Source organism: Procambarus clarkii, chromosome 57, assembly GCF_040958095.1.
Source record: "Procambarus clarkii isolate CNS0578487 chromosome 57, FALCON_Pclarkii_2.0, whole genome shotgun sequence".
NCBI lineage: Eukaryota > Metazoa > Arthropoda > Malacostraca > Decapoda > Cambaridae > Procambarus > Procambarus clarkii.
The window spans coordinates 23,815,195-23,842,584 of NC_091206.1; the positions used below are offsets into that span (position 1 = coordinate 23,815,195).

At 49.5% G+C, this 27,390-nt stretch overlaps 1 protein-coding gene across 6 annotated transcripts in view; it reads left to right on the plus strand.

The window, feature by feature from the left end:
• Nucleotides 1-27,390, plus strand: part of Asap (ArfGAP domain of ASAP) — a 956,637-nt gene that overhangs the window by 598,684 nt on the left and 330,563 nt on the right. For all 6 annotated transcript variants that reach the window (XM_069306348.1, XM_069306344.1, XM_069306347.1 and 3 more), the window contains exons 9-10: nt 1,074-1,235; nt 26,749-26,829. In XM_069306348.1, coding sequence (XP_069162449.1) covers nt 1,074-1,235; nt 26,749-26,829 — 243 coding nt within the window. The remainder of the gene's footprint in view (nt 1-1,073; nt 1,236-26,748; nt 26,830-27,390) is intronic.

Here is a 27,390-nt window from a genome sequence, read left to right on the forward strand (position 1 = left end):
ACTACCCAAAATCATTTACGTCCTCTAATTACCCAACACACAGCTGCTATTAGGAAAATCTCTAACTCAGGCCCCAGACATCACTCGGTACCCTTACTCAAATCTCTGAATATGTTAGATATTAAGTCACTGCACATCCTCTCATGTGTATTTTATATATATAAAACGCTGAACTGTAATGTCAATCCTGACCTTAAAAGCTTCCTAGAAGGTTGTAACAGATCCCATGAGCACCACACCAGAAACAAATACCTATTTGATATTCCAAGAATATGACTTCGTCAAACTAGAAATGCTTTACAAATCAAGGGACCTCGAATGTGGAATGACCTTCCCAATTATGTTAAAGACTGTACCTCTCCCAACCAGTTTAAGATAAAAACTAAGTACCACCTAATTAACTCAATATAACCTACCTCACCCCTAAATGTCAACCCATGTCTACAATTTTTAACAATGCTGTTTGTTGACCAAATTGTATTTTTGCGTTTTTTCTGTCATATTCCCCCCCCCCCCATTTTTTTTTTTTTTTTTTTTTAATTTTTTTCTGATTTTTTCACAACACAATTTTTACCTTAATCTAAGTTAGTATTAAGTTTGTCATTAATGTTTTTCCTGCCCAAAACGCTTTGCGTAATAGTGGCTTTAGGCATTGTATGTACTTGCTCTATCTATGAATCCATCGACTTTGTATTTCACCTTGTATGTATGTACTTGACCTGAATAAATATTTGTATTTGTATCATTTAAAGGGGAACATTCTCTTACTGTAACCATGTACTGCACATGTGTAGAACTAGACCACTGCACTGGCAGGAGTTTTGACAGTTTCCCTTTCAAACCAACACAGTTTCAACTGTTTATTGCCAATACTACCACTCTTATACATATTCTTTCCCAAAAAAAGACCCCATCCTTACACCTCTTCCTATGCTACATTTAATTCTGTAATGTGGCTGAATGTTTCTTTCTAAAAGAAAAAAGTTTACTAATATATTTATTGACATGAAGAAGCAAGAACGATAGTCTCTAATTATTGGTGTACTTAATTGACTTTTGATTTCTCCCTACAGGCAAAATGCGTAAAGTGTGGCAAAAAAGAAAATGTGAAGTGCGTGACAGTGTACTTTGTATTCGTCACTCAGATGAAACTAAGCCCCCCGTCACAGTTCCATTGCTTACATGCCAAGTCAAAGCGAGTATGGATGATCGCAAATGTTTTGACCTAGTATCATGTAAGTATATGATCCTGTAAGCTTATACAATATTTTCATGAAAGCTTTAGTTCTGTCGAGTTTCTAAAAATGTAGATGTATGGAATGATAAGGAATTTTGTAAAATATTGATGAGAGAATTGTATGGCTTTATGGATTTGCACAGTTAGGAAAAAAATAAGCATTGAATCTAATGAAACACCAATTTCTGAGTGAGCCCCAGTGGCTCCCTGAAGCTACCTTCTCTGATGTAGGTGCCATCTACTAGGTGTTATCAGTTGTGGAGTTCTCTGGCCTACCGGGCACCCAGAGTCAAAACTTGCTCCCCTCACAGATGTGAAGGAAGCTGTGGCATTTATATATTAACACTTTCAGCCTCCCGGGGAAGGTAAAAAAAAAAGCGGCATGTGCTCACGGCGTTTTGCCGCGTAAGCGTAAAAACAAAAATGTGTATACTCTTTTTACTCTCCTGACCTTAGTTTTCGAGCTACGTATTTCATTTTGGTACCAACGTGTTCGCAATAAAATTCTCTAGAAGAACATCAGTAAAAAAAGTCACGAAACGTATAGGGATACCAGCACCAAATAAATAACTACGAAGATGACTCGCCGTGAGCGCCCAACAGCAACAAAATGTTTTTACTCTTGGGATTGTTATTACCTCCACACTTGTCCTACAGCGTTAATTTTGGTATCAATGGACTCGCAATGAAATTCCCAACACGGTGATATGAATATAAGCGTAGAATAATGATTGCGGCCCGCCCGCAAGAGTGTGGGAAGTGGTGAAATTATTACCCGGTATCGGTGACGGGACGACACACGGCGCTTTGAAAGTTTATACTTATTTCACTCTCATGACATTATTATTCTATGTACGTCATTCATTTTTGTGTCAATGTGTTCGCAATAGAATGTTCTATGAGCCCGTAGGTAAAAAAGATGAACATGACTTGAAAAAGTCAAACACACACGAAATGTTTTTACTTTTGTTATGTTTGTGAACCTTTCATGAACTTATTGAACCATGCAGCCTATTGGTGAGAAAGAGAGCCTCATGGCGCGCAGTTTGAAACAAACCCAAAGTAAATCGGATAAAAATTGAATTTTATACAAATATTTTAAAAGAGGACATAAATTTATGTCCACCATGCGGGAGCGGGTAGGCGAAACAGGACGCCGGGAGGAGTCCTCATCCGCAGAAAGTGTTAAGTTACATTTATGCCACCACCAAGGAAAGTACCCAGAAAGTCAGTGAGTTAAAACAAATCACAGCTGGCTGCCTCTGAGACCTGCAGGCTTCAAAATGGCTATAGAACGCCACAAATTATGTAAACAAATTATATATATATATTTTTTTTTTTTTTTTGAGATATATACAAGAGTTATTACATTCTTGTACAGCCACTAGTACGCGTAGCGTTTCGGGCAGGTCCCTGGAATACGATCCCCGCCGCGAAGAATCGTTTTTTCATCCAAGTACACATTTTACTGCTGCGTTAAACAGAGGCTACAGTTAAGGATTTGTGACCAGTAAATCCTCCCCGGCCAGGATACGAACCCATGACATAGCGCTCGCGGAACGCCAGGCGAGTGTCTTACCACTACACCACGGAGACTGTTTTTATATATTTTTTTTAAACCAGTGCCCGCTCGTTCGCTGCACCTTCTTGTTTGGAGGGAGAAGGGCCCAGGGCATGGCTCACAGGCCGCAACACCCTTAGTTTGACAAATAAAATGAGAACCCGACTCTGGGGAAGGGAGGGTGTCAGACAGCCACTGGGGCTCAACCTAGAAATAGGTGTCATTACATTCAACTCTTATTTTCTGGGGGAGCCCCTTGTGGCTCCTTGAAGCTAACTACTCTAAGCTAACTATAATCATCCTGATTTACCCATTGTTCCTGCAGTCTTTCTGAGACACAAACCATGGTTTTACGCAATTTCCCCATGCACTCGTTGCAATTCTTTTAAACTTGTCCTAGCTCAGTCGATTAAGGCAGCATCTGGGATCCTCTCAGACGTAGGTACGAACCCTCGTCATGGCCCTTGGGGATTAGTTCTCTAAAGGAATATTTACATATTAGAGCAAATATAAGAATGTTACCAACTCCACATCTAGCGTTCCCTCCATGCTAGATTTGATATTTACCAGGAAGGAGGAAGAGATATTTGACATTCAGTACCTTCCTCCCTTGGGTAAAAGTGACCATGTCTTTTTGGGAATAAAGTATGCAATGCATTATAATCTGGAAGAAAATAAGGAGGTTGAAGCAGTTGAAAAACCTGACTTCAGGAGAGGACATTCTGGTGACCTTAGAATTTTTTTTAGTGAGTATAATTGGACAGACTTGTTGCTAGGCAAGGAAGTGAATGAGATGTATGTCAAGTTTTGTGAAATATATGATAAAGGCACAAAAAAATTTATACCAAAACAGAGATGTAGAACTAGGAAACAGGATTGGATCAATAGAAATTGCGAGAGGGTCAGAGACCAAAAGACACTAAAATGGAATCAATACAGGAAGAAGCTAAACCCCGAAACATACCAACGATGCAAAGATGCGAGAAACAACTACACGGCAGTGAGGAGAGAGGAAGAAAGAAATTTTGAAAAAGGTATTGCAGACAAATGTAAAACAGAATCAGGTCTATTCTATAAATTCATAAACAATAAATTGCAGGTAAAGGATAATATTTAGAGGTTGAAAATGGGAAATAGATTCACGGAAAATGAAAAGGAAATGTGTGAAACACATTTCCTTTCATTTTCCGTTGTGAAACACATTTCCATTGTGAAACACTAAACGAAAAGTTCCAAAGTGTGTTTGTACAAAATGAAATCTTTAGGGAACCAGACGCCAATAAGAATTCCAGAGAACAACATAGAGCACATAGAGGTGTCTAGAGACGAAGTAGAAAAAATGTTCAAGGAGCTAAATAAGAACAAAGCAGTTGGTCCAGATAGAGTTTCACCATGGGTTCTGAGAGAATGTGCACCTTAGCTCATCATTCCACTTAAACTGATTTTTTCAGGCATCCCTGTGTACAGGAGTTGTAGCTGATGTGTAGAAAAAGGCTAACATAGTTCCAATCTACAAAAGTGGAAGCAGGGAAGACCCTGTTAATTATAGACCAGTATCATTGACAAGTGTAATAGTCAAAATATTTGAAAAAATAATTAAAACTAAATGGGTAGAACACCTGGAGAGAAATGATATAATATCAGACAGTATGGTTTTCGATCTGGAAGATCCTGTGTAATGAACTTACTCAGTTTTTATGATCGAGCCACAGAGATTTTACCGGAAAGAGATGGTTGGGTTGACTGCATCTATCTGGACCTAAAAAAGGCTTTCGACAGAGTTCCCCATAAGAGGTTGTGCTGGAAACTGGAACATATTGGAGGGGTGACAGGTAAGCTACTAACATGGATGAAAAATTTCCTAACTGACAGAAAAATGAGGGCCGTAATCAGAGGCAAGGTATCGGATTGGAGGAATTTCATGAGTGGAGTACCACAGGGTTCAGTTCTTGCACCGGTAATGTTCATTGTCTACATAAACGATTTACCAGTGTGAATACAGAATTACATGAACATGTTTGCTTATGATGCTAAGATAATAGTTAAGATAAGAAATCTAGATGATTGTCATGCCCTTCAAGAACACCTGGACAAAATAAGTACAGTACAACCTCGATTCAACGTACCCTGATTCAACGAATCTCCGGCTAGTTCGCACACTTTTCAGGCCGGATTTACTCACCCGGTTCGACGAACAATGGTTGGCCGAAGCTGGGGATGTTCGGATTTGCTTACGATGTCCAGACAGAGTTCACAGACTGGTGGAAAACTTTCCCATTCTATCACAGATTACAATTAATAATTCCTTCATAAGACAAGTTGGATCACACAAGTGGACCACACAACAAGTGAACCATATGAACCAAACACCAGCCAGAATGGTCCACACAACGAGTAAAGCATATTAGCCAAACACCAGCCAGAGTGATCCACACAAGTGAACAACTGAGTTTCCATGATTTTCGCTCACTGATTTGGGGCACACGTATCTTTGTACATTAATTTAAAGGATGAAGCGTGATTACCTAGCTACATGTGTTAAAATCTTCTTATAGACATTTTCTGTGATGAAACAAGATGAGGTGAGGGTGGACAGATAAGAGAATACTGTACTGTAAAACCTCACTTTACAGTGAGGTTTCACTCACTTTCGTCTGTGTTGTCATAGTTCAGTGACCCATGACTTTTGAAAGTTTCATATTAATAAATAATTTCTAAAACCAGTGTTTTAATAGCTTTTTACTATCCTAATTAAACTAAACTAAATAAAATCGAAAATATACTGTAATATGATCGACATCTGCTATTTGAGAAATTACTGTATGTTATTGGAACAACTCCAGCGTGAGTGGACGGGTCTAATCCCTGTACACACAGCACCATGCTTGTTTCATCCCTCCCTCCCTCACCTCTCTCCATCCCTCCCTCTGTCTCTCCATCCCTCTCTCCCTCCCTCCCTCCCTCCCTCCCTCCCTCCCTCCCTCTTCCCATCCCTCCCCCCCCCTCTCTCTCCATCCCTCCCCCCCCCTCTCTCTCCATCCCTCCCCCCCCTCTCTCTCCATCCCTCCCCCCCCTCTCTCTCCATCCCTCCCCCCCTCTCCATCCCTCCCTCCCTCTCTCTCCATCCCTCCCTCCCTCTCTCCATCCCCCCCCCCTCTAAAAAAAAAAGTTAACTGGGTTAATGAGTTAAGGTTATCAGCGAGTTGGTCCCTTCATCACCACCGACACATGTCCCCCAACCCCCCCCCCTACAGCCCATACACACACACACACTGCTCAACTGAACCTCCATACCTCTATCGCTCCCTCCATCCCTCCCTCTCTCCCTCAAATCATCCATCCTTCCATCTCTCCCTCCATCCTTCCATCAATCCATCTCCATCCACTCCTTCCCTGGCTTGCTCCCAGCCTCTGCCTGCCTGCCTGCCCCCTCCCTGGCTCCCTCCCAGCCTCTCCCTGCCTGCCTGCCTCCCTCCCAGCCTCCCTCCCTGGCTCCCTGCCTCCCTCCCTGGCTCCCTGCCTCCCTCCCAGCCTCCCTCCCTGGCTCCCTCCCTGGCTCCCTCCCTGCCTCCTGCCTGCCTGCCTGCCTGCCTGCCTGCCTGCCTGCCTGCCTGCCTGCCTGCCTGCCTGCCTGCCTGCCTGCCTGCCTCCCTCCCTCCCTCCCTCCCTCCCTCCCTCCCTCCCTCCCTCCCTCCCTCCCTCCCTCCCTCCCTCCCTCCCTGGCTCCCTCCCTCCCTCCCTCCCTGGCTCCCTCCCTGCCTCCCTCCCTGCCTCCCTCCCTGCCTCCCTCCCTGCCTCCCTCCCTCCCTCCCTGGCTCCCTCCCTGGCTCCCTCCCTGCCTCCTGCCTGCCTGCCTGCCTGCCTGCCTGCCTGCCTGCCTGCCTGCCTGCCTGCCTGCCTGCCTGCCTGCCTGCCTGCCTGCCTGCCTGCCTGCCTGCCTCCCTCCCTCCCTCCCTCCCTCCCTCCCTCCCTCCCTATGTGCCTCCCTCCCTGGCTCCCTCCCAGTCTCTGCCTGTCTGCCTGCCTCCCTCCGTGCCTGTCTCCCTCCGTGCCTGCCTCCCTCCCTGCCTCTCCCTTCCAAGCTCTGCCTGCCTGCCTCCCTCCGTGCCTGCCTCCCTACATTTCAGCCTCTCCATCCCTGCCTGCCTGCCCCTCCACCCACTAGTCAGCCATCACTGACACAATGAGTGCATTTGGAGCCGACATGGTGCACGGATGTTCCTTGATTGTGTAGATATGTCCAACAAAGTCACAGAATGAATACTCCAGCCTCTTGATAAATCGAAATATAGTGTTAAAATTTAAATTGCAGTAATTTTAGTATACAATAGTTTTCATCAACTTTTCTGGGGGGAGCCCCGTCGGCTCCCCAGAGCTATCCCAGGCTGATATGCTAATGTCAGACTTTGGCATCAGTCATGTGTATGGAGTTCTTAGGCCTACCGGGGACCATGGCCAGAACCGGGCCCCCTCAGAGAGGCAAAGGGAGCAATGGCCTATAGAAGCCCCCGTGTGGTTGGAAGCATTCTATGTTTGCCATCGACCGGAACAGGCACCCAGAAAGGTAAGCGCCTCAAAACAAACCCCTATTCTGGTTAAAATTGCTACCAAAAACCGAACTAGTGGATAGAACTCCCCAACCGAAAACAAGCAAACTAGTGTGACGTCACACACCTCCGCGCTGCTGTCTGCGCAGCTCCCCCCTCCCCGGGAGGGGGAAGGGGGAGCCCCAGACCCCCGCGCCGGCTACCCACACCTCGGTTCTTGAGGCTGATGCTATAGGCGATGGTCGTGTGCTCTGGCTCCGGTGTCGCTACTGCACTGTGCTTTGCGTGTGGTGTTGGTTTTGTGGGTGCGAGAGCCAGGAGTTATCTTCAGTACTCGGGCTGCATGCGCCTAGGGCTGCCTTCCCTAGGTGCCCTGTAAGTACTGCCCTTGGGGCTTGGGGCCACCTTCCACAGGCTCCTCGGGGTCTGCCTCTGCTGGTCCGTTTTACCTTTCGGTTTTTCGGCCGCCTGTTGGGCTCTTGGGTGTTCTGTTCTCCCTTGTTACCGGCAGGTAAGAGGCAGTTTGCACTGGTAGGGGCGCAGGGTGCTGCTCAGCTTGTATTTCCCGAGATCGCGGCCGGCTCTGTTCCTTGGGGTTCGCTGTCCTCTTGCGGGGTTTTGTTTTTCTTTGTGTTTGCCTGGTGGGGGGTTCTGTCATTCTATTCAGTTTGTTTTTGCCCTTCCACTGTTCTCCTCGGTGGCGCCCCCTGCTAGGTCCCCGTGAGTGTTACACGTCCCTGGGGTTCAGCTTTAGAAGTTTGCTTGGTAGTTTTGGGTGCCGGTTTGCAGCACCCTGCCTGGGACTACCTGAGCGCGAGTCCTCTTAAAGTAAACGCTCAGGACCCTGGGAATCCCCTAGGGGGCGCGTGGGTCCGATGGATGTGACCCCGGAGTCCCCACTCGCTGTGTGCGAGTTTGAGGGTTGCTCGGTCCCCTTGTCTCAGGGTGACCCTCATTGTTTTTGCCTCTGCCACGCTGCCTGTTGGGTCGGTGATACTTTCGACCCTGAGTCCTGTGAGTGTTGCTGCTTGCCTGTGACTCAATTTACCCAATCCTCTGATGATTCTATTCGGGTACAGGCGGCGCATGCGTTGCAGTCTAGGTTTCGTCTGTTGCAATGTGCTCGGTTGCGGTGCTTCGCCGTTATTTGCGCGCCACAGCTTCTGTGTCCGGGGACGCGCTGTGGGTTGATCCGGTTTCCCTTCTTCCCTGTTCGCGGGTTCGGGTCTCTCAGGTCGTCCGCAGGGTTATTAAGTCCAGCCAGCCTGCAGTCTATCCCCGTGCCCATGACGTTCGCAAGTTCGTGGCTCTTGCTGCCGTCTTTGGGAATATGTCTTGGTCTGATATTCGGGCGCGGGAATTTTGGCGGTCGAACAGGGTCCTGGCTGCTCGTTACCTTGTGAATGTCCCTGGGCCTCGTCGGGCCTGTGTTGCTTTGGGTCGGCGGTTGCAGCCAGTTGTCTCGGCTTCGAGTTGAGGAGTGAGCGACGACCGCCTCCCGGGTAAGTCCCTCTTTTTCTGTCTGTGGGTAGTTAGCTCCAGGGAGCCGACGGGGCTCCCTCAGAAAACCAGCGTTGAATGTAATGAAACGCCATTTTCTGGGTGAGTCCCGGAGGCTCCCCGGCATCCCTCCCTCCCTCCGGTCGGCGTTTTTTTGCGTTTTTGACATCCAGCCTCAAGAACTGAGGTGTGAGTAGCCGGTGCGGGGGGTCTGGGGCTCCCCCTTCCCCCTCCCGGGGAGGGGGGAGCTGCGCAGACAGCGGCGCGGAGGTGTGTGACGTCACACTAGTTTGCTTGTTTTCGGTTGGGGAGTTCTATCCACTAGTTCGGTTTTTGGTAGCAATTTTAACCAGAATAGGGGTTTGTTTTGAGGCGCTTACCTTTCTGGGTGCCTGTTCCGGTCGATGACAGATATAGAATGCTTCCAACCACACGGGGGCTTCTATAGGCCATTGCTCCCTTTGCCTCTCTGAGGGGGCCCGGTTCTGGCCGTGGTCCCCGGTAGGCCTAAGAACTCCATACACATGACTGATGCTAAAGTCTGACATTAGGATATCAGCCTGGGATAGCTCCAGGGAGCCTCCGGGACTCACCCAGAAAATGGCGTTTCATTACATTCAACGCTGGTTTTTTGTAGTACTCAACATATCTTGAGGTTATCTTGAGATGATTTCGGGGCTTTTTAGTGTCCCCGCGGCCCGGTCCTCGACCAGGCCTTCACCCCCCAGGAAGCAGCCCGTTACAGCTGACTAACACCCCAGGTACCTATTTTACTGTTAGGTAACAGGGGCATAGGGTGAAAGAAACTCTGCTTATTGTTTCTCTCCGGTGCCTGGGATCGAACCCAGGACCACAGGATCACAAGATCACAAGTCCAGCGTGCTGTCCGCTCGGCCGACCGGCTCCCATACCATAGACATACAGGAGAACTACTCAACACAGTGTTAATGGCATAATACACTACAGTATGTATTTACTGTACAGCATTCATAACTCCATGAGACTTCAAGATGGACATAACTCCAACAATAAGGTAAATAACAAAATGTAACAGTATTTATTAGTAGAGTAATAATATATAGGTACAGTATATAATATGATAATGCATTTTTATTGTCTACAAGAAAAAAAAGACACATGCAAACGCTTCCTGAAGGTCACCTCTTGCAACGAATCCAACGCTCCAACGAACTGGGGTTGGTCCATATAGTACGTTGAATCGAGGTTGTACTGTATATGGACTATATGTATATGGACAATAGAGAACCAAGGAAATTGGATCAACCCACAAGGCATTGCCGACACATAAACATTGGCATGAAGGTAGTGATGGAAGGCTTCCACCAGCCACAAAACGTGCACCCCTGGCCTAACCAATTGAGCATCAACAACCAATGGACCTGTTCGGAAATTACCCAACTCATTCTTCGCCAGAAGAGGAGCCGGATGGTGATAACAGGAAGTATTTTGGGCTCAAAAGAGGGCTTGCACAAAACACCAGAAACATGCTTACAAATCTCACACCACTCAAGCAAACGAGACCAGTAAAAGCAGCGCCAGGTAATAGAAGAAAAACAAAAGGTCTGCTAGCCTTGAAGACTCTGGAACCCTCGCAACATACCCACATAGGAAGAGTACCTAAACACAAAAGAGGCCAGATCCTCCTCCGAGGTACAACTGGGCCACACAGGAAGAAAGAAAAAATGACCCACATGCCATGAAAGGGAACCCCACAAGAAAGGAAGCCTCTGGAAGGATGTTTCCCAGCATACCCAAAGGCATCCGGAATCAAACCCAAGGAAGAGCTAAAAGAAGCCAACTCATAGAGGGAGGAGGGGTATGGAAACCCTCACTTCCTTTCCACCTGTTGACTACCTGTTGAGGATTCCATCGGTTAATGACCCCACAGCCTGGTCTCTGACCAGGCCTCCTGGTTGCTGGTCTGATCCACCAAGATGTTTGATGTAACTGCTCACAGCCTGATGTATGAGTTGCAACCTGGTTTATCAGGTATGTTTTGAAGGTGCATGTCGAGTTCTCTTTCAAACACTGCGATGAGGTCGACTAGTTATGCCCTGTATGTAATTACCTAAGTGTAGTACAGGATTAACTTCCTGTTATCTTAGCATCATCAGCAAACATGTTCATATAATTCTGTATACCAACTGGTAGATCATTTATGTAGACACGACACTGGTGCAAGAACTGAACCCTGTGGTACTCGTGACATTTCTTCAGTCACAAATGCATCACATTGTCTCTGATCACTGCCCTCATTTTTCTATCAGTCAGAAAATTTTTCATCCATGGTTAGAAGCTTACCTGTCACCCCTCCCAATATTTTCCAGTTTCCAGAACAACCTCTTATGTGGAACTCTGTCGAAAGCCTTTTTTAGGTCCAGATAGATGCAGTCAACCCAACCATCTCTTTCCTGTAATATCTGTTGTGTGGGGGAAAGAGTGTTGAAAAGTCTTGGGCTTTTGATATTGATTGCATTCTCTCTCAGCATGGTCTGTTGTACCTCTGCTCTTCAGTGGGGCTATTTTGCACATCCTGCCATGCCTTCTGGTCTGGAAATATTGTGGTGTTAATACTTTGTTGCAGATTTGGAACCAGTCCTCCTAATATTTTTTAAGTGTAGATTATTATGTATCTCCCACCTGCACTCCATGGAATATAGATTTAAAATTTTTAGGTGGTCCCCAAAATTTAATGTTTTATTAAGTGGATTCTAGTAGCAAAGGATCTTTGCATGTTCTCCAGGTCAGTAATTTCTCCAGCTTTGAATGTGGCTGTAAGTGTGCAACAATACTCCACATTAACACTATCGCTCTCTTTGGACATGACTCTTGTCCATTTTTTCTCTTGAATCCTAGCTTTGGACCTGACTTGCGTCCACTACAAAAATATTTGTATAAAATTTATTTTTTATGGAATCGACTTGGGGATACTTTCAAAATGAGTGCCATAAAATTCCCGTTCTTTTTGATAGGACTATCGGCCACGTGGGCCTTCAGCACACGGCGTCGACCTCGTGTGTTGTTGATATTGCTCGTGACTGGACCGCTCTCCCCTCGCGTCCACAACTCGTGCGGTTTTGTGCATTTATATCGCTTCCCGTGTGTTCTCTAACCTTTATATAATTCTGCGATGGATCCTGGTCAAGGCCCAAGCAATGTTACTCCAAAAAAAGGGAAGGATTCATACAAAAAGGACAAGATAAGTATGTTGTATAAAAAGTACAATCGAGTGAAGCTTACACCCTCAAAGATACCTGGCTTATGTGACGAGTGAACCTATTGCCCCTGCCGCCTCGTACCCTAAAGCGTATAGGTCCTGGATGCATCACATAGCCAGATCCTGCTAGTCCCTGGTCCACCGACAACACTCAACCAATTGTTGATGATTTCACTGCAACACCAGGCCTAACTATTCCGTCACCCATCACTACACTGCAATTCATTCAATTATTTCTCACTCGAACGCTCATTAAATATTTCACATATGAAACGAACCTGTATGCCACACAAATCATGCAGCCTGCATAGCAATTTCAAATGCCTTCAAACAAACTGTACATGACACCAAGGTACAACCAGATGCGGCACAGAGCTCGGTGGCAGCGGCGCCGGAGCAGAGCGGGGAGTCGCGGACGCCTGAGCAGAGCGGGGAGTCGGGGATGCCTGGGCAGAGCGGGGAGTCCGGGGGCGCCTGGGCAGAGCGGAAAGTCGGGGGCACCTGGGCAGAGCGGAAAGTCGGGGGCGCCTGGGCAGAGCGGGGAGTCGGGGGGCGCCTGGGCAGAGCGGGGAGTCGGGGGCGCCTGGGCAGAGCGGGAGTCGGGGCCGCCTGGGCAGAGCGGGGAGTCGGGGCCGCCTGGGCAGAGCGGGGAGCCGGGGGCGCCTGGGCAGAGCGGGGAGTCGGGTGGCGCCTGGGCAGAGCGGGGAGTCGGGGGCGCCTGGGCCAGAGCGGGGAGTCGGGGGTGCCTGGGCAGAGCGGGGAGTCGGGGGCGCCTGGGGCAGAGCGGGGAGTCGGGGGCGCGCCTGGGCAGAGGCGGGGAGTCGGGGGCGCGCCTGGGCAGAGCGGGAGTCGGGGGCGCGCCTGGGGCAGAGCGGGGAGTCGGGGGCGCGCCTGGGCAGAGCGGGGAGTCGGGGGGCGCGCCTGGGCAGAGCGGGGAGTCGGGGGCGCGCCTGGGCAGAGCGGGGAGTCGGGTGCGCGCCTGGGCAGAGCGGGGAGTCGGGGGCGCGCCTGGGCAGAGCGGGGAGTCGGGGGCGCGCCTGGGCAGAGCGGGGAGTCGGGGGCGCGCCTGGGCAGAGCGGGGAGTCGGGGGGCCGCGCCTGGGCAGAGCGGGGAGGTCGGGGGCGCGCCTGGGCAGAGCGGGGAGTCGGGGGCGCGCCTGGGCAGAGCGGGGAGTCGGGGGCGCGCCTGGGCAGAGCGGGGAGTCGGGGGCTCGCCTGGGCAGAGCGGGGAGTCGGGGGGCGCGCTGGGCAGAGCGGGGAGTCGGGGGGCGCGCCTGGGCAGAGCGGGGAGTCGGGGGCGCGCCTGGGCAGAGCGGGGAGTCGGGGGCGCGCCTGGGCAGAGCGGGGAGTCGGGGGCGCGCCTGGGCAGAGCGGGGAGTCGGGGGCGCGCCTGGGCAGAGCGGGGAGTCGGGGGGCGCGCCTGGGCAGAGCGGGGAGTCGGGGGGCGCGCCTGGGCAGAGCGGGGAGTCGGGGGCGCGCCTGGGCAGAGCGGGGAGTCGGGGGGCGCGCCTGGGCAGAGCGGGGAGTCGGGGGCGCGCCTGGGCAGAGCGGGGAGTCGGGGGCGCGCCTGGGCAGAGCGGGGAGTCGGGGGCGCGCCTGGGCAGAGCGGGGAGTCGGGGGCGCGCCTGGGCAGAGCGGGGAGTCGGGGGCGCGCCTGGGCAGAGCGGGGAGTCGGGGGCGCGCCTGGGCAGAGCGGGGAGTCGGGGGCGCGCCTGGGCAGAGCGGGGGATACGGTAGTCGGGGGCGCGCCTGGGCAGAGCGGGGAGTCGGGGGCGCGCCTGGGCAGAGCGGGGAGTCGGGGGCGCGCCTGGGCAGAGCGGGGAGTCGGGGGCGCGCCTGGGCAGAGCGGGGAGTCGGGGGCGCGCCTGGGCAGAGCGGGGAGTCGGGGGCGCGCCTGGGCAGAGCGGGGAGTCGGGGGCGCGCCTGGGCAGAGCGGGGAGTCGGGGGCGCGCCTGGGCAGAGCGGGGAGTCGGGGGCGGCGCCTGGGCAGAGCGGGGAGTCGGGGGCGCGCCTGGGCAGAGCGGGGAGTCGGGGGCGCGCCTGGGCAGAGCGGGGAGTCGGGGGCGCGCCTGGGCAGAGCGGGGAGTCGGGGGCGCGCCTGGGCAGAGCGGGGAGTCGGGGGCGCGCCTGGGCAGAGCGGGGAGTCGGGGGCGCGCCTGGGCAGAGCGGGGAGTCGGGGGCGCGCCTGGGCAGAGCGGGGAGTCGGGGGCGCGCCTGGGCAGAGCGGGGAGTCGGGGGCGCGCCTGGGCAGAGCGGGGAGTCGGGGGCGCGCCTGGGCAGAGCGGGGAGTCGGGGGCGCGCCTGGGCAGAGCGGGGAGTCGGGGGCGCGCCTGGGCAGAGCGGGGAGTCGGGGGCGCGCCTGGGCAGAGCGGGGAGTCGGGGGCGCGCCTGGGCAGAGCGGGGAGTCGGGGGCGCGCCTGGGCAGAGCGGGGAGTCGGGGGCGCGCCTGGGCAGAGCGGGGAGTCGGGGGCGCGCCTGGGCAGAGCGGGGAGTCGGGGGCGCGCCTGGGCAGAGCGGGGAGTCGGGGGCGCGCCTGGGCAGAGCGGGGAGTCGGGGGGCGCGCCTGGGCAGAGCGGGGAGTCGGGGGCGCGCCTGGGCAGAGCGGGGAGTCGGGGGCGCGCCTGGGCAGAGCGGGGAGTCGGGGGCGCGCCTGGGCAGAGCGGGGAGTCGGGGGCGCGCCTGGGCAGAGCGGGGAGTCGGGGGCGCGCCTGGGCAGAGCGGGGAGTCGGGGGCGCGCCTGGGCAGAGCGGGGAGTCGGGGGCGCGCCTGGGCAGAGCGGGGAGTCGGGGGCGCGCCTGGGCAGACTTACAATTATCCCAACTTACGATAATTTTGAGTTATAATTTAAATTTGATCGGAAAATACGACTCGACTTACCATAGTGTCGTCGACTAACGATATTTATTGATACATGTTTGGGTCGACCAAGCGCATGGTTCCCGGTCGCGCGGGCCGACCTGCCTCATTTTACATGAGCCGCTCGCTTAGTGACAATCACGCTTATAAGAAATTCTATTTTTTGGGTGATTTTCTGGGGGGAGCCCCGTTGGCTCCCCGGAGCTATCTCGGGCTGATATGCTAATCTCAGACTTTGGCATCAGTCATGTGTATGGAGTTCTTAGGGCCTACCGGGGAGCACAGCCAGAACCTGGCCCCCTCAGAGAGGCAAGGGGAGCAATGGCCTATAGAAACTCCCATGTGGTTGGAAGCATTCTATGTCTGCCATCGACCGGGTCAAGCATCAAGAAAGGCAAGCATCCCAAAACAAATCCCTATTCCGGTTAAAATTGCTACCAAAAGCCGGACAAGAGGATAGAACTCTCCAACAAAAAACGAGCAAACTAGCATGACGTCACACGTCAACGTGCTGCTGTCTGTGCAGCTTCCCCCCCCCCTTTTTGGGAGGGGGAAGGGGGAGCCCCAGACCTCTCACGCTGGCTATCCACCCATCAGTTCTTCGGCTGATGCTATAGGCACCGGTTGTGTGCTCCGGCTCCAGTGGTTGTTTCAGCAAGGTACCTAGAGTGTGGTGTCTGTCTTCTAGGTGGTGCGTGAGCCGGGAGTAAGTCTCCAGTACTTCGGCTGTATGCGCTTAGGGTTTCCTAGGTGCCCTGTAAGTGCTGCCCTTGGGGCTTGGGGTTACCTTCCTCAAGTTCCTTGTGTCCTGCTTCTGCTAGGCCGTTTACTGTTTGGTTTTCAGCCGCCCTTTGTGTGATAGGAGGGTTCTGTCTCCCTTGTTCGCCTTAGGGTAAGGGGCAGTTTGCACTGGTAGGGGCGCAGGGTACTGCGCAGCTTGTTTTTACCAATCATAGCAGCCAGCTCTGTTCCGCCTGGGTATGCTGTCCTCTTGCGAGGGTTTTCTTTTTCTTTTTGTTTGTCTATCTGGTGGGGGGGTCTGCCTTTGGTTCTTGCCCCTTTTGTACAGAGTTCTCTTCCTTCTTCCGGTGGTTTCCCCTACTAGGTCCCCGTGAGTGTACACGTCCCGGGGGTTCAGTTCTTAGAAAGTTGTTTGGTAGATTTGGGCGCCGGTTAGCAGTACCCTGCCTGGGATTACCTGAGCACGAGTCCTCTTACAGTAAATGCTCAGGACCCTGGGAAACCCCTAGGGAAAGCGTGGGCCCGATGGATGTGGCCCCGGAGTTCCCTTTCGCTTTGTGCGAGTTCGAGGGTTACTCTGTCCCCTTGTCTCAAGGTGACTCTTCCTGTTTTGCTTCCGTCTGCTGCCTGTAGGGTCGGTGACACCTTCAGCCCAGAGTCCTGTGAGTTTTGTTGCTTGTTTGTGACTCGGTTACCCAGTCTTATACTGACTATGTGGGTGCAGGCAGCACAGGCATTGCACGTTGATTGAATTTCGGTGACAATGCACTTGGTTGTTTGCTCCCTGGAACCCCGAGGCTGCCCCGTTTTGGTTGCTGTTCCTGTCGGGATCCCCCCCCCCCCTCTTTCACCCTGCGTCCGAGTTCTTACCGGTTGTGGGTTCGGGGTCGGGGCGGGGCTTCCATGGTTTTGAGACTCGGTTGGTCTCGGGGAATTTCATTTCCGGGGTAGCGATGGGGGCATTCAAGCCTGTTCCTCCAGCCGTGTTGTATGGATCTGCCAGTGGGCTCCCTTCCTTTTTGCTTTTCACGGCTGCCCCAGTATTTTCTTGTGAGGCTGGGGCTTTGGGGGGACGGCTCGGCCCCGGGGCCTGCCGTGTGGGTTCTCGGAGCTAGGGCAGGGCTGACTTGGGGGGCCTCAGGCCTCGTTGGACCCCGCCGGGTTTTTTTCTGCACTCTGGGCGGGGCTTGCGGTTATGCGAAGTGGGGTTTTTCCTTCCCCACTCTCCACACAAGTTGTTGGGCGTTGGCTCCTCCCCGAGCTCGGTTCCTTTTCCCTTAAGCCTGTTGGTTCTGTCCTGTTGGTGGGTGCTCTTCTCCGTTCTTCACCCCTTTTTTCTGGGGACGGGACTTCTCTGTCATGTTCCCCTCTTCTTGGGGTTCTGCATGACTTTTGGTCTCGGGGTGCGACTGGGCCTTTCTGTGCCTTCGTCATTTGTGCTTGTTTCTGTGTGTTTCTCGAAAGTTCGGGATGGTTTTTGCTCCTTCCGTATTATTGGAACATCTGTCGTCTTTCGATGAAGCTTCCTTCCGGTCCTTTCTAGGGCTTGTTGGTCCTCTTCCGGGCTTCTTCTTGGTTTTCGACCTTGTCTCGTTCTTTGTTCATGTCCCTTCTCTCCGTGCTGTGTCTCGGCACTGCTCGTTTTCCTTCCATTCTCCTGGTCCGGGATGCCGGATTGGGCTACTTGTAGTCCAGTAGCCCGCTTGGGTTCCACTTCGGTTCATTGGTTTGCCTTACGTGGGCCAGCTTTGTGTGTTGTTGCTTACTCTTCTTTGGCTTATGTTCCCATGAGTTGGGCTGTTTCTTAAGCAAATCGCTCGGGATACAACCCGTTGGGCTACTTTTCTTTCATGTCCTGCACATGCGCCGTGGGAGTTTTTGGTTCAGGGCTGTGTGCACTAGTGCTGGTGTTCTGCGTCCATTTTCTCTCGGGTGCTTCGCCTCTCGCTCTTCTCATTCTCCAGTCCGTGCCCCGTTGCTCTTGGGGGTGTTCTGGAGTGCCGCTATGGGGTGGTCGCCGGGGTTTTTTCCTATATTTTGGTTGGGGGGCGCTTCCTTTGCCTTTCCCCTCCTCTTCTCCTGCATGAGTGGCTCTGTCCTGCTTCCGTGGGTGGTGCTCCCGGTTTTCTCGGCTATGGGTGCATGATGCCCTAGCCGCCTTTGGCGGCTCCATTCTCATAGATTTGTGTAATTACCTAAGTGTAATTACCTAAGTGTAGTTACAGGATGAGAGCTACGCTCGTGGTGTCCCGTCTTCCCAGCACTCTTTGTCATATAACGCTTTGAAACTACTGACGGTCTTGGCCTCCACCACCTTCTCACTTAACTTGTTCCAACCACTCTATTTGCGAAGGTGAATTTTCTTATATTTCTTCGGCATCTGTGTTTAGCTAGTTTAAATCTATGACCTCTTGTTCTTGAAATTCCAGGTCTCAGGAAGTCTTCCCTGTCGATTTTATCAATTCCTGTTACTATTTTGTATGTAGTAATCATATCACCTCTTTTTCTTCTGTCTTCTAGTTTTGGCATATTTAATGCTTCTAACCTCTCCTCGTAGCTCTTGCCCTTCAGTTCTGGGAGCCACTTAGTAGCATGTCTTTGCACCTTTTCCAGTTTGTTGATGTGCTTCTTAAGATATGGGCACCACACAACAGCTGCATATTCTAGCTTTGGCCTAACAAAAGTCATGAACAATTTCTTTAGTATATCGCCATCCATGTATTTAAATGCAATTCTGAAGTTAGAAAGCATAGCATAGGCTCCTTGCACAATATTCTTTATGTGGTCCTCAGGTGATAGTTTTCTATCTAGAACCACTCCTAGATCTCTTTCTTTATCAGAATTCTTTAAAGATTTCTCACATAATATATAGGTTGTGTGGGGTCTATGTTCTCCTATTCCACATTCCATAACATGACATTTATTAACATTAAATTCCATTTGCCAAGTGGTGCTCCATATACTTATTTTGTCCAGGTCTTCTTGAAGGGCATGACAGTCATCTAAATTTCTTATCCTTCCTATTATCTTAGCATCATCAGCAAACATGTTCATATAATTCTGTATACCAACTGGTAGATCATTTATGTACACAATAAACATCACTGGTGCAAGAACTGAACCCTGTGGTACTCCACTTGTGACATTTCTCCATTCTGATACATTGCCTCTGATTACTGCCCTCATTTTTCTATCAGTCAGAAAAATTTTTCATCCATGATAGAAGCTTACCTGTCACCCCTCCAATATTTTCCAGTTTCCAGAACAACCTCTTATGTGGAACTCTGTCGAAAGCCTTTTTTAGGTCCAGATAGATGCAGTCAACCCAACCATCTCTTTCCTGTAATATCTCTGTGGCTCGATCATAGAAACTGAGTAAATTCGATACACAGGATCTTCCAGATCGAAAACCATACTGTCTGTCTGATATTATATCATTTCTCTCTAGGTGTTCTACCCATTTAGTTTTGATTAGTTTTTCCAATACTTTCACTATTACACTTGTCAATGATACAGGTCTATAATTGAGGGGGTCTTCCCTGCTGCCACTTTTGTAGATTGGAACTATGTTAGCCTGTTTCCACCCGTCTGCTACGATTCCTGTACACAGGGATGCCTGAAAGATCAGGTGAAGTGGAATGCTGAGCTCAGATGCACATTCTCTCAGAACCCATGGTGAAACGCCATCTGGGCCAGCTGCTTTGTTCTTACCGAGCTCCTTGAGCATTTTTTCCACTTCGTCTCTAGACACCTCTATGTGTTCTATGTTGTTCTCTGGAATTCTTAATGTATCTGGTTCCCTAAAGATTTCATTTTGTACAAACACACTTTGGAACTTTTCGTTTAGTGTTTCACACATTTCCTTTTCATCTTCCGTGAATCTATTTCCCATTTTCAACCTCTGAATATTATCCTTTACCTGCAATTTGTTGTTTATGAATTTATAGAATAGACCTGGTTCTGTTTTACATTTGTCCGCAATCCCTTTTTCAAAATTTCTTTCTGCCTCTCTCCTCACTGCCGTGTAGTTGTTTCTCCCATCTTTGTATCGCTGGTATGTTTGGGGGTTCGGCCTCTTCCTGTATTGATTCCATTTTTGTGTCTTTCGGTCTCTAGCCCTCTCGCAATTTCTATTGAACCAATCCTGTTTCCTAGTTCTGCATCTCTGTTTTGGTATAAATTTTTTTGTGCCTGTATCATATATTTCACAAAACTTGCCATACATCTCATTCACTTCCTTGCCTAGCATCAAGTCTGTCCAATTATACTCACTAAAAAAATTTCTAAGGTCACCATAATGTCCTCTCCTGAAGTCTGGTTTTTCAACTGCTTCAACCTCCTTATTTTCTTCCAGCTTATAACGCATTGCATACTTTATTCCCAAAAAGACATGGTCACTTTTACCCAAGGGAGGAAGGTACTGAATGTCAAATATCTCTTCCTCCTTCCTGGTAAATATCAAATCTAGCATGGAGGGAACGTCCCCTTCCCTCATCCTCGTAGCTTGTTTAACATGTTGATACAAGAATGTTTCCAGGATGAGGTCTACAAATTTACAGGTCCAAAAATCTTCTGTTTTAGCTTCATATGCTTCCCAGTCTATGGATTTCAAGTTGAAGTCACCGACTATCAACAGTCGTGATCTATCGTTATCCGCTCTCGCTATAATCTCTCTCATTATTGTTATAAGACCTTCACGTTTACTATCTAGCTCCTCCTTTGACCATGTGCTGCTTGGCGGTGGACTATATGCATTTATCATCATTAGTTTATCATCCTCATAGCAGATCTCTAGTGCTATTATGTCAACTTCTTGTGGATTGGCAGTCATTATTTCCTTCACCTTTAGGTGTTCTTTTACCAGCACAGCAACGCCACCGCCTTTCCTAATTTTTCTGTCCCGTCTCCAAATTGAGTAGCCCCTTGGGAATATGACCTCATTTAAAATTACATCTTCAAGTTTTGTCTCCGTGAGTGCAACAATGTCTGGTGTCTGCAGCTGTATTACATCACTTAACTCCAGTATCTTCGATCTCACTCCATCTATGTTGGTGTATGCAATCTTCAGGAACTTGTTCCCCCTCTCCTTATTCTTCACTCCCCCTCTCTCTATTGATTTTGATGGTTTGCCTTTATGTACCACTTTACTGGTTTGCCTACCCCTATCACTTTGTAGAAAAAAGAATTTATTTCTTCTTCATTCCTGCTCTCATTTAAATGTTTTGCCTCGGTGAGGTTCAGTTTCAGCTTCTCTCTATCTTCTTTTGAAAGATCTCGTCTTAATGACCACCCTTTCCCATCCTCATCCCTTTGCAATTTTCTAGCATTCCTTAGTACTTCTTCCATCTGTTTGGCACCGTTTAGGGTGATCCTCAAAGGTCGATCTTTCCCTTTTACGTACCTGCCTATTCTCCTGTAGTCGCACACATTCTCTCTGTTTGTAAGACCTTCCACGAGGCCAACAATTTTATCTACTACTTTAGCTTCTTCTACAGCTCTTTCTGACCTAGATGTTATCGCCTTTTCTTTGCAGCCAAAAATGATCAGGGACTTACTCCGATCAACTGTGTTTTGCACCAACTTCGGGTTAGATGCCAATTCTTTCCTCACTTCTAGCCTAATGTTTTGTTTTATCTTGGTTGCTGCAGTGTTTGACTTCCTTTACTGCTTCTTCTATTTTTTCCTTCTCCTTCGCACTTGTGCATAAGTGAGTTGCATATCTTTCTTGCACTGTTCTATTCCCTGTGTAACTTCCTCCATCTGTGCTGACAAAAGCTGTTTCTCCTGTTGAATTTCCTTGCCTAACCTATTGTAGTCATTTATGTTTAAATTTACTTTAACTTCTTCCAAAGCTATTTTTAAGAGTTTATTTTCTTCTTCCATGGCTTTGCAATTTGTTTCCAATTGATTCTTATCCTTGCGCAAGTCTTTCACTAAACCCTCAAGACATAAAACTTTGCTATTCAAATGGTCATTACTTTCTTTCAATTTACTAATTATTTCTACATGAGAGTTCACTATAGTATCTAAATTTACCAACTTGTTATGTAGACTACTAATATCAATGCTTTCTTCATTGAATCCCTCAAAATCAAGCTCTGTTTTGTTTTCCTCTTGCCAGTGGCCATCTTGAATGTTCTTCTCTGCACTGTAAACACTAGGGCAACTTTTTCTCATCCGATTTTCACTTCCCTTAGCACTTTCCTGTTATCTCACCTATTTTTCAAGAGCACTATACCTTTATGTTCTCTGGGACACCACTCACTACCATCAACCTGTACTACAATACTTAGGATTGTTGAAATATGCTGGAGCTCCTCTGCTGCAAGTGTTGACCCTAGGGGTGTCACCTTTTGAATGTGAAGTGTCATGACCCTTCCGTGCCTATGTTCTGCAGGTGAGTTTATGTGGTCTGGCGTCTCCTTCATCCAGGCGCTGTTTCGTTTTTGGGGGGTATGAATGGGAGTACATACGTACATGAGAACATCAAACATACAAACAGGGGTGCCTGCAGAGGGGGGCTGTTGGCCCTTACATGGCAGCTCTTGTTTCTAACCACCCGATTCCATCGTCACATCACAGGTGACTGCAGGAGGCCTCTTGGCCCATATGAGGCAGCTCCTGATTATACTCATCCAGCCCAGCTCCCAGTCTGTCTGGAACAGACTCAAGCATGGTTGGTATGTCCAACCATGCTTGAGTCTTGGGACCCCACCTCCACCTTGTTCCAAGGTGCAAAGGTGGTGGTGCCTGATAAGTGGTACATGTTCCTGTGTCGAGTGTGTTATGTACTCAACTAATTGTGCTTGCGGGGGTTGAGCTCTGACTCTTTGGTCCCGCCTCTCAACTGTCAGTTAACTGATGTACAGATTCCTGAGCCTGCTGGTAGATATGAGCCTGCTATCATATCTACATTTGAAACTGTGTATGGAGTCAGCCTTCACCACATCACTGCCTAATGCATTCCATGTGTTGACTGCTCTGACACTGTACAAGGGCTTGACTTTTCCATGTTCATTGGCTTCTCTGTACTCCCTCATTGTCCTCAGCTTGTTGTGCTTGCTGGGGATGAGCTTTGGCTCCTCGTCTCGCCTCTCGCCTGTCATTCAATTTCTGAACAGGTTCCGGGGTCTACTGGGCTCTTATCTGCACTTGACGCCGAGTGTGGGGGTTGGCCTCCCCCACATCCCTTCCTCATGCATTCCTATTGACTCCTACTCTGACACTGGTATGCTTCTTCTATCTTTTATACGGCTCATTTGAGCTTTCAGTTCCCCATGTTTCCCCCATTACATGTGCCCCATGTGTTCCTTGGCTTGTATTTCTCTACCCTGTCGATTCCTCTGAGGATTTTGCTTGTGGTGGTCATGTCCCCTCTAGATCTTTGGTCTCCCGGTGGCGTGTGGGACATGTCCAGCGGCTTTTGGTGTTGGTCCTGTCCCTTCGTTCCCGTTTGCTGCCTGCCTTCTTCGTTCCTCAGCTTCCTTTTGTCCTCCAAAAGTGTGTCCTCCATGTTGCGTGTTTTGTTTGTGCCTTTTGGCTCCTATTGCCAGGTTTAGATTCTGGTTCCTGGCTTTCCCGGCCTGTTGGCATTTGTAATCTCTCGCAGTGTCCCTTCTCTGGAGTCTGTCGGGGTCTTGGTCTCCACCCTCCTGGCGGCTTGCTGGCGTTGGGACGTTTTTCGGTATGGCAGATGTTCCATCTCCTTCTTTGCCGGCTCGGGTTTCCGGCTCTGCCTGCTCAGTGGTCGCACCCGAGGTCTTCCCGCGGCTCAGCCTCTTCCTTTGGCTCGTTCGGCTCTGCCTCAAGTCTCGTCTTCTGTTTGGTGGTCGGGTGTCTTCGTTGCTGGTGTCCCACCTGCATGCTTCTTCTTGGCGGCAGTGTGGGGTATTTTGGCGGTCCTTCTTTTTTTCTTCTGTCCCTTCTTAGGTGGCGGTGTTTTGTTGGCGTGGTCTTGTCCTTCTCTTACATGGGTTTGGGGCTGTGATTTTGCCGCATACTGTCGCCTCGTTTCGTGCGGCGCTGGTGGAGCCGCTTCCGCTTGCGTTCGGTGTTGAGGTTACTTCTGTGGCGTTCCGCACGCTGTCTCATGCGTTGGTTCACCTCCGGCCTGCTCATGCGCCATCTGAGCTGTCCTGGTCGTGGAACTGGGTGCTCTCTTTTTTCTTCTCGGTTTTTGTGGCCCCTTCGGTTCTGGTTGGTTTCTCGGGGGCTCTTTTCCTGTTGGCGTTGGCCTCGGGGGGTTGGGTTGGTGAGCTTCATGCTCTCCTCCGGCGCTGGGGTTTCTGCTCCTTTGGTTGGGGCAATTGTTTTGTTCCTCTGCGGCCTTCTCCTTTTCTGGCGTGGAATGTGACTGCTGCTTTCCAGAGGGCTCCCTGGGTTGTTGTTTCTTTGTTGGTTTGGCCAGGGAGTGCATCATGTTTTGTTCCCTGTTGCGGCTCTCCGCCGTTTTTGGAGCGCCACGGCTTCTGTGTCCGTAGACGCGCTTAGGGTTGATCCGGTTTCTCTTCTTCCCTGTTCGCATTTGCGGGTCTCCCGGGTCGTCTGCAGGGTTCTTCAGGCTGGTCAGCCTGCGGTCTCTCCCTGTGCCTGTGACATTTGCAAGTTCGCGGCTCTTGCTGCTGATCCTTGGGTCTGTGTCTTGGGCGGACATTTGGGCGTGGGGATTTTGGTGGTCAGAGTCCTGGCTGCTCGTTGCCTTGTTCACGTCGTTAGGCCAGGTCGGGCCTGTGTCGCTTTCAGTTGGCAATTGCAGCCGGTTGTCTTCCTTCGTGTTGAGGTGTGAGTGGTGGCCACCACCCGGATACGTCCCTTAGACCTTCCTCTGTGGGTAGTTAGTTCCGGGAAACCGACGGGGCTCCCCCTCAGAAAACCAGCATTGAATGTAATGAAACGCCATTTTCTGGGTGAGACCCGGACACTCCCCGGCAACCCTCCCTCCCTCTGGTCGGCGGTTTTTCATGTGTTTTGACATCCAGCCTCAGAACTGATGGGTGGATAGCCGGCATGAGAGCTCTGGAGTTCCTCCTTCCCCCTCCCGGGGAGGGGGAGAGCTGCGCAGACAGTGGCAAGTTGACGTGTGATATCATACTAGTTTGCTCGTTTTTGGTCGGGGAGTTCTATCCTCTAGTTCGACTTTTGGTAGCAATTTTAACCAGAATAGGGGTTTGTTTCGGGATGCTTACCTCTCTGGATGCTTGACGTGGTCGATGGGAGACATAGAATGCTTCCAACCACACGGGGGTTTCTATAGGCCATTGCTCCCTGTGCCTCTGAGGGGGGCCAGGTTCTGGCCGTGGTCCCCAGTAGCCCTAAGAACTCCATACATATGACTGATGCCATATTCTGACATTAGCATATCAGCCTGAGATAGCTCCGGGGAGCCTCCAGGTCTCACCCAGAAAATGGCGTTTCATTACGTTCAACACTGGTTTTTTGCTTTTTGAACATAAAATTCATTATTATATATCATGCCATTGGTCCCAAGAAAGTCAGTGGTAAGGTTAAATATGAAAACACATGTGAGGATGACCATAGAGGCAGTACAGAATATCCCTTCTGCAAAAATTAAGAAAATGTGTGCAGCATGGGAAGAACTGTAAACTTTTGTTGAAAAGACTCGCCCAAATCAAGTTGCAGTAGGCCGTTGCCTTAACCTTTTCAGTGACACTGTGATGCATCACTACAGACAAATGTTAAAACGAAGGGGAAAAAAAAGTGTCGCTAGACAAATTTTTAGTGAGACAAACTGGCAGTGAACCACAACCTAGTGGTATGCAGGTAAAACGTAGGAGAGTGTACCCCCAGAGAAATCATCACTGCCTGATGTTATAATGGAAAGGGATTCCCTTTCCAAACAGTAACACCTCTCCTCCTCCCCCCTCCTCACCATCTTCCATATGTCAACAGGAGTCATCAGTAAAGATAAGTACAGTTCTGTAATAACTTGTACATACTTTTGTAGTGAAGATTTGTGTGAATTAGGTATAAAAATTTACTTTGAAGTTAATTTTTGGGAAGTTAGTAACGGATTAATTCATTTCCCTTTATTTCTTATGGGAAAATCATTTTGACTTACAATATGTCTCTGGGAACAGATTACCATCGTAAATCGAGGCCCCACTGTACATGTTTATGCTCCAATATGTAACCCTCAGTAGTTCTGGATGGTGTGATAGTAAAGATGTTCATGTAACACTGGGCGTCTCACAAGTCGAGCCTGTCTGTAACACAGAGCGTCTCACAAGTCAAGCCTGGCCTCAGGCCGGGCTTGGGGAGTAGAAGAATTCCCAGAACCCCACCAAGCAGGTATCAAGCAGGGCCTTACCCCACACACTGCACCCTGTTTGTGCTATCTTACATATCTTTTGCCTTATTTGTGTGCTGTTACAAACATAGCATTCACATTGGCATTTTGCATGGTTTCCCAAATATGGTAAGAACTCTTATTTTGTGTAGCAATAAGGTGTCCTTGAATGCCAGTCTGTCTGGAGTAACATAAGGCAATATTGAAGGGGGTGGGTGAATGCCTCTGTCTCTGTATGAATCTTGAAATGTTTTTGCATAATGTAGTAAGTAATTTTGTCAAAATAGCAAGACTAAACATCTGCATGGATGTTTATTACCTGATTTCAACATATAAATGTTAAAACTGTTGAGCAGTGTTGTCAGTACCATAAGGCAAAAAAACATTTTCTTTGTTCACTTCACTCTTTTTCATACATACTCAACAGCAATCATGTCACACATATCAACTGAGTGCATGTTTCTGTTATAGTCTGGTTATAATAGTAACCTTTAATATTATTGGTTAACATTTGGTTAAGTTACTGCTTCTTGTGGTGTTCTGTTGACCTTGCCATTATCTACCACTCTGTCAGTGAGAATGGTTGCCAACAGATTTACTGTACTTCTACCGCACGGCAAGCATATTGTTGCACTTTTGCATCTGGCACTCGCTTACACTAATATTTTCATCATACACTGGCATTTCCCTCCTTTGTGGATACTGTGCTACACACACTGACCATAATACAGTTTTTCTAATTGCAACAAATTTCATTTTCTAGATAACCGAACATACCATCTTATGGGGGAAGACGAAGTTGAGGCTGCTGCTTGGATGTCTGTCCTTCTCAATAGTAAAGAAGGTAAGAGACTACTTTTTAAGAGAGATTTCTCCTGAATAAAACAAACATGCTGCAATAAATTCATTTTGTTACATAAAGTATAAGGTACAATTATGGATGTGGGCCTGTGTGTGTTACAAATACAAACGGCCCCATAAATGAAGTAATCACCAGGGCCTACTTCTGGTCCTAGGCCAGGATAGAGCATAAGAAATATTGTAATCATCCACTGGGAATCTAATTTGGATAAAGATCTGTGGAAGATAAATGCTATATGAACTCGATTATCTGGATAACTGGGTCATCCAGACAAAATTGCAACCAAATAGTTTTTATGTCCACATCCCTGTCCATAATCCATAGAATGTCAATAGGATTCAGATGACCAGAGGTTTGTCTGGATACTAATAGACAGCCAGAGAGTTTACTATAAATGCTGGTATATAAGTCAACATTTGAAGCCTAAAAATCTCTCCAAAACCAAGGGTCAACTTGCAGCCGAATATAAAACGTGAATCTTTACCACTGAGAGATAAACAAGTGAAACACCTGGCCTAACACTCATTGTATACTACTTCTCAT